Below are 7066 nucleotides of genomic sequence, written 5' to 3'. Positions count from 1 at the left end.
GTACATAGTATTTAAACCAATTTTACTTACATGCGCAAGTACATCTACAGACATGTTTCTTATGAATGATGCTTCAACCTTGTCGTGATCTGAGGCTGCTGTGGTTGTCTCTGCCTTATTTATTACTCCACAAATAGGAAAGCACCTTTACACAGTAAAGACTCCACCTCTCGACTTGCTCTTTTGGGGAACTAGACTTTTACAAAATATTTCTTTTAAACTACATCATCTCAAAATGCAACACTTCTCGTAACTGTTTAACTCTTCTGTAAGTGATCAAGTGTAAAAATAATTAATGTACAGGTTGGACTCAGCATCTATAATCCAGGAAGAAAATAAACCTTAATTAAATATGCAAATATTTAAAAGTGAAACAAAATTAGAAAGTGAAAATGTACTTTCTAAAAAGTACCTTGCACTGAAAGGAAAACCACCTTGACAGGATAAATACTGGCATATAATTCCACAGTGGAAAGTCCCAAATTTTAGTGTAGTGTAGTAGAAAACAATAACAAAAACAACCAGCTTGCATAGACCAGGAAGAAACTGAACTTTGATGACATACATAAGATATTTATTAAGGAGAATGATGTCAATTACATAAACTTGTGTTTACACAAAGAAGCGATAGATGTCTATGTATTCAAAGTATTCAATTACTTGCTGTACAATTGTTACATTACACCCAGACACCCACTGGAGACCTCAGTGAGTCAATTTGTCATAATAGTCGACATACAAAACAGTCTTCTTAAAGAGTCTCTGCCATAGAGAGGTCATCAGGATGCCAGTTCATCCAATCTGCCATCAGTAGACTGGCATTAAATCTTCACACCCATAACGGCATATTGATTTTCACAAATGTGGACAAATCCTAGCTGCTGTTTTTCTTCCCTGCACTTTTCTTTACACTAGGAGGCGTCTTCTGCAGCACTGAGAGTGTGTCTCTTTTCTCAATCTTCCTCAGCTGTTTTTTCTTCATTCTCTTGATCTTTGCAGTATTCTTAATCTGAAAGGGTAATAGCAGTTAATACAGAAGGCCTATACAGTATATGTATTTAGAAGAATCAAGTCATGCAATAATGCAACAAAACACATTAGTGGATTGTATTAAAAGAAAGTAAGTTAGTTCGGTACTTACCACCTGTACAATCTCAGCTTTCCTTTCATTTTCTGCTCGTCTCTTCAGATTTTCTGCTCTACGCCTCTTCTTTTCCTGCAAAACACGGGTATTACATTTCATTTAAATTCAACGTAACCAAACAAACAGTTCTTGCAAAGAATGTAAAGCATAAAACCATGGCTTATTTTCCAGTTTAAAGTTCAGCTGATGTGCTTTGGAACAAGCTGCATTATTTGATGTGTTGAATAAAACAAAGACAGCGGGAGACATATCGAGTAGTGTGAACTACTAGCTCATTTCAAATGTAGCTTTAACATCTTTTATAGTGTATTGGGCAGAACACTTCTAAAAAAAACGGACGCAACTGGCGCGCTACGACATGACAAAAAAACATTAGATACGCATTAGAACCCATTATAATTTTGTCCACACTGGATGCGGCATGGCGCAAAATCAGGTCAAGCGCGCGACTGTCGCATCCGGTGTAGACACGGTATCAGGGAACCAATGTTACGATAGTAACTGGAGACGTTCCCTTTCGAGAGCGGTCTCTCGACATTGCGTAGATACGCTATGGGGACTGTATACAATCCCGCCGTGAGAGCAGAACGATCATCCCGCACCACCTGGGCTAGAAAACACACCAAGCATGGGTAAAACGCATACAATTCCGACCAATAGCGAAGCCTCTAGGAGCGCCTACAGCTGATAGGCGAAGACAGACCAATCAACTGCCAGTTTGGGCTTTCGCAAAATAGCGTTACTTCTGCTGACGCAGTGGGTTATATGTTTAATCACGCCAAGAGAACAGCGAAAAACAGCTCAACTTTAGCGGAGCTAACACATAACGTGCACCACATAACCCTTGGCAGTAGCACACAGCACAATTCCCACGAACAGCGCATGCCTTACATAGGCTCAAACATGATTGGATATCAAAATTCTGCTACTGGATCCAATCAAAACAATCAGAACTCTGGGGAATACCATACCACCATAGTTCACAAGAATGCTATGCCACTACACTGAGCAGGGTAGCAATAAACATAGCAGATTAAACAACAAGTATATATATAAACAGAAAATGCCGAGGCTGAGCAGGGCAGTAACAAACCCTGTATACTATGCGCTAGCATGCAGCCAGCGGTATAGAATAAATAACACAGAGCCGAGGCAGCCGGTGTACATAGTGAGGATGGAAACAGGCGCAACCTAGCATTTTTGCATCCCCAAGCAGTAAAGACAGTGACTGCGAAGGACACGGTCACATACTGTATAAGGCACAGGCTCATGCAAGTCATAACCTGATCGGCAACAGTGACAGCGAACACGCAGTCACATAAAGCACTGGCTTGTGCAAGTGATAGTTGGGAGGAGGACCGCCCCCTTGACTGCATATACGACCTAGCTGAAACACACAGCAAAGCGCTACATGAAAGTCACACAAGCAAGCTACTAAATAGTCGACGTTGCATGGAGCAGTCACGCAAACTCGCAAGCCCAAAATATACACGGTGCATGCAGAGCGAGGGCGTCCGACGGGGCCATTGGCTCGAGCGAAATGGAGAGAGCATACCATTTGTGCACGAAATGGCATTTAGAGTGATGGGCACATAACCATGCGGTCTAATATATGTGTTGCAAATTAATATCACAAACGCGCATTTCTTCATGCCACATACCTTGCAATGCACGCGGCTTAGGCTTTTCCTCACGCCAGAGAGTTTATAATGTGCAGCGTTTGAGTTTTCTGCACACGAGAGAGCTTGTAATGCACGCAGCTCAGGCTTTTCCTTGCAGGAATTGCTATGCGTGTGAGGGTTTAAAACCAGCGCACGAGTTGTTCCCATTTGGCAATCAAGTAATAACAGCGTCAATGACGCATTTGGATTAATGTTATTGACTTACAGCAAGTTTACTTTCTCTTGTTTAAAAGGTTGTGGTGGGAAGTAACAAGGTTGCCAACCGCACTGAACTTACACTCTTGATAGAACGCTAATTTCAGTCACACAAGCATTTTCTAGCCACGTAAGCTTCTGTTTTTGTCCAAAAATCCAGCTTGTCACAGATAAATGCGTAAATTGCCCTGCCCCTCGATACTATCGTGTATCAGTGATGCACAGGCTGGCAATAGAATGATCTGACTATAGAGAAGCGGTAGCGACCTATCAACGGCATGACTTCAGGTTCGTGAAGGAGACGATTCTGAGGCAATGCCACTATGATGGCGCATTATATTTTCGCCATCTTGAGCAGCATTGGCCAGTGTGAGTTGAATGGCACTGGCGTGATTCAATAAGGCTTCAGGAAAGGTAGACAAGGAGGGATTACCCCGTAGCGTAGCTTGACGGTTGTGGTGCACATAAGAAACTGTAATTTTTGAATGCTTATACACTCACCTAAAGGATTATTAGGAACACCATACTAATACGGTGTTTGACCCCCTTTCGCCTTCAGAACTGCCTTAATTCTACGTGGCATTGATTCAACAAGGTGCTGAAAGCATTCTTTAGAAATGTTGGCCCATATTGATAGGATAGCATCTTGCAGTTGATGGAGATTTGTGGGATGCACATCCAGGGCACGAAGCTCCCGTTCCACCACATCCCAAAGATGTTCTATCGGGTTGAGATCTGGTGACTGTGGGGGCCATTCTAGTACAGTGAACTCATTGTCATGTTCAAGAAACCAATTTGAAATGATTCGAGCTTTGTGACATGGTGCATTATCCTGCTGGAAGTAGCCATTAGAGGATGGGTACATGGTGGTCATAAAGGGATGGACATGGTCAGAAACAATGCTCAGGTAGGCCGTGGCATTTAAACGATGCCCAATTGGCACTAAGGGGCCTAAAGTGTGCCAAGAAAACATCCCCCACACCATTACACCACCACCACCAGCCTGCACAGTGGTAACAAGGCATGATGGATCCATGTTCTCATTCTGTTTACGCCAAATTCTGACTCTACCATTTGAATGTCTCAACAGAAATCGAGACTCATCAGACCAGGCAACATTTTTCCAGTCTTCAACTGTCCAATTTTGGTGAGCTCGTGCAAATTGTAGCCTCTTTTTCCTATTTGTAGTGGAGATGAGTGGTACCCGGTGGGGTCTTCTGCTGTTGTAGCCCATCTGCCTCAAGGTTGTGCGTGTTGTGGCTTCACAAATGCTTTGCTGCATACCTCGGTTGTAACGAGTGGTTATTTCAGTCAAAGTTGCTCTTCTATCAGCTTGAATCAGTCGGCCCATTCTCCTCTGACCTCTAGCATCAACAAGGCATTTTCGCCCACAGGACTGCCGCATACTGGATGTTTTTCCCTTTTCACACCATTCTTTGTAAACCCTAGAAATGGTTGTGCGTGAAAATCCCAGTAACTGAGCAGATTGTGAAATACTCAGACCGGCCCGTCTGGCACCAACAACCATGCCACGCTCAAAATTGCTTAAATCACCTTTCTTTCCCATTCTGACATTCAGTTTGGAGTTCAGGAGATTGTCTTGACCAGGACCACACCCCTAAATGCATTGAAGCAACTGCCATGTGATTGGTTGATTAGATAATTGCATTAATGAGAAATTGAACAGGTGTTCCTAATAATCCTTTAGGTGAGTGTATGTTCTAATGGTGAATTTAGTAATTGTTTGCATGGACACTTTGTTATAGCCACATAGGTTTATTTACATTTAACAAGAACTTTAATATAAATCTTTAATAAAAGAAATTTGGATTGAGAATGGTATTTTTCCAATTAAGTGTAGGAAGATACTTTTTTTTCTTAAACCAACAAGCTAAAATCTACTTATTATCGACAGTCCTACAGTAATTCTTAGGGATGTAACGAATCACCGTGAGCCGGTTGAAAATCGATTATAATGTGTGACGATTCAAATCGGTTGAAGTGTGAACTGAATCGCAATACATTTTTTGAACAGCAGGGGCCGCTATTTTCACTGCAAACCTAAACGTGGATATGCTGATATTTCTTAAATGCAAAAAAATCCAAGAAAAGCACAGACAGTATTAGATTGTTTATATTAAAGATACTTTTTCTATTATTAATTTGTTTTAAAATTGCAGTTTAGTTTTGTTATTTGAAACAAAAGAAAGTATTATACAAAGAAACGTGAAGCATTTAAGAAATAATGCAAGGGCAGTTGTTCATTTCTAATTTGTTTCAACTCATTTTGTAAAAAATAAATTGTGAGTAAATCGTGAATAAATCGCATCGTGAGATCAGAATCGTGAATAAATCGCATCGTGAGCTGAGTGAATCCTTACATCCCTAGTAATTCTAGAAGTGTACCTCTTTCACTCTGGCTTGTTCATCCTTTAGCTGCTGCTGGTACTGTTTCACCAGTTGCTTATCTCTCTTGGCCTCCATCTTCTTTTCCCATGAAGAACGTACAGGTTTGTCCCTTAAAAGAGCAGAGAACCTAGAAAACAATGTGACACATGAAGCACTACATACATGCTAAACATACAGCATTGACAACTGGTAATGGTTCTACGGCATGAAGCACGGCACCATATATGTGACACATCACGGTTATGCCACCAAAAATGTGTGATTAATAAATAAGTAAATCCTAAGATAAAATACAATAGTATAGCCACTGTGGTGACAGAAGGGTAAAACATTAATTTCAAAATGTAAAGACTGTCATGTACCTTTGCTTGTTACGATCTTTCCACACTCTTCCAGACTTTGGTTTCCCAAGAGGCACCATCTTAACTTTATTCTCATTTGACTCTGAGTGAGTCCTTTTTTTGGCCTTTTTGGAACCAGTTGACACAGCATCTGTTTTACTAACTATGTTTTCTTTCTCACTTGTCTGGTCAGACTCTTTCAAATGCACATTGTCCAAAACTGGTTGCCGACTGACTTGATTTTCCTCTACTTTAGTTGATTCAGTGACGTCAGTCACTGTTGCGCTTGGCTCTACTTTTGTTTGTTCTGTACCTTCTTCGGAAGGTTTTTCAGATGCCGATTCTAGTCTGGATTCACTACTCTCCGCTGGATCTTCTCTGATTACAGACTTTCTGGTGCGCCGGACGGGGGTTTTGGTCGCCGGTGTGCCGGAGTCCAGCAGCGCCGCGGGCATCCGAACTCTACGGCCGCTTCGTGTACGGCTCACCACGGGTGGATCCAGCTCTGTTTCGGAATCTCCACGTATCTCCTTGTTTGCGGAGGCTGACATCACTCGTGTTTTACCGATAATAACACTTTGAGTAAGAAAAGAAAGACTTTAACAGTAAAACACACACATGCGCACAACCACACGTGTGTTGCTACTTTTTAAGACCAAGGCTGAAGAAGAATCGTTATTACAAAAAGTGTTGAGTATCAGCACCTAGTGGTTGGGAGACGCATAGCAAATTTGACTTCCGCATTGCGTCTACTGACTTGAACCAAAGTCCCTTCAAGAAAAGTCTCCGCACTCGGTGGCCATAATTCAGTCATACAACACCAAATTCAGACTACATGAATAGTAGAATAACGATGTCTTTAAAATCACTTTCTAATCTCACAATATATCAACATATTTACGATCAACAATTAACCCTAACTTTCACCGGCACTGTCAATTTGTTTTCTGAAGCTAAAAAAAAGTTTTAAAAAAGTTACACAAGCACATTCACTGCCCTCTGCCCAGTTAAACCCAGACACTTTCCAGTTTTATAATAATAATATTGCCCCTTATGCCTATTATGAGCAAATAATTGATTTACACAAATAGCCCCATTCGTTTCAAGTCAATACGTTTATTACACTGTTTAATGTTTATTTACACTGTTATGTTATTCAATCATTATATACCACCAAAAAATACACATAATATTCATATAAATAGATTAGTCTATGTGGAAATAGATTTTTCTTCAACGTTATTTCTAAGCCTTAACTGGCGCAAAATACATTGTATCACAGACCACAGCAGGCA

The 7066-nt window shown here is 41.0% G+C and overlaps 1 protein-coding gene across 1 annotated transcript; it reads right to left on the bottom strand.

Moving 5' to 3' along the window:
• Positions 1–560: 560 nt before the first annotated feature.
• ccdc86 (coiled-coil domain containing 86) lies at positions 561–6432 on the bottom strand. Its single transcript, XM_057331305.1, has 4 exons — positions 5793–6432; positions 5428–5557; positions 1142–1216; positions 561–1009 (listed from the first exon to the last, which is right to left on the bottom strand). The coding sequence occupies exons 1-4, from the start codon at positions 6320–6322 to the stop codon at positions 875–877; spliced, it is 870 nt and encodes a 289-aa protein (XP_057187288.1). The 5' UTR covers positions 6323–6432; the 3' UTR covers positions 561–874.
• Positions 6433–7066: the final 634 nt, after the last annotated feature.

Source organism: Triplophysa rosa, linkage group LG4, assembly GCF_024868665.1.
Source record: "Triplophysa rosa linkage group LG4, Trosa_1v2, whole genome shotgun sequence".
NCBI classification, from domain to species: Eukaryota; Metazoa; Chordata; class Actinopteri; order Cypriniformes; family Nemacheilidae; genus Triplophysa; species Triplophysa rosa.
The sequence above is the reverse complement of the archived record's forward strand: the minus strand, read 5'-3'. Positions and strand labels throughout refer to the sequence as shown.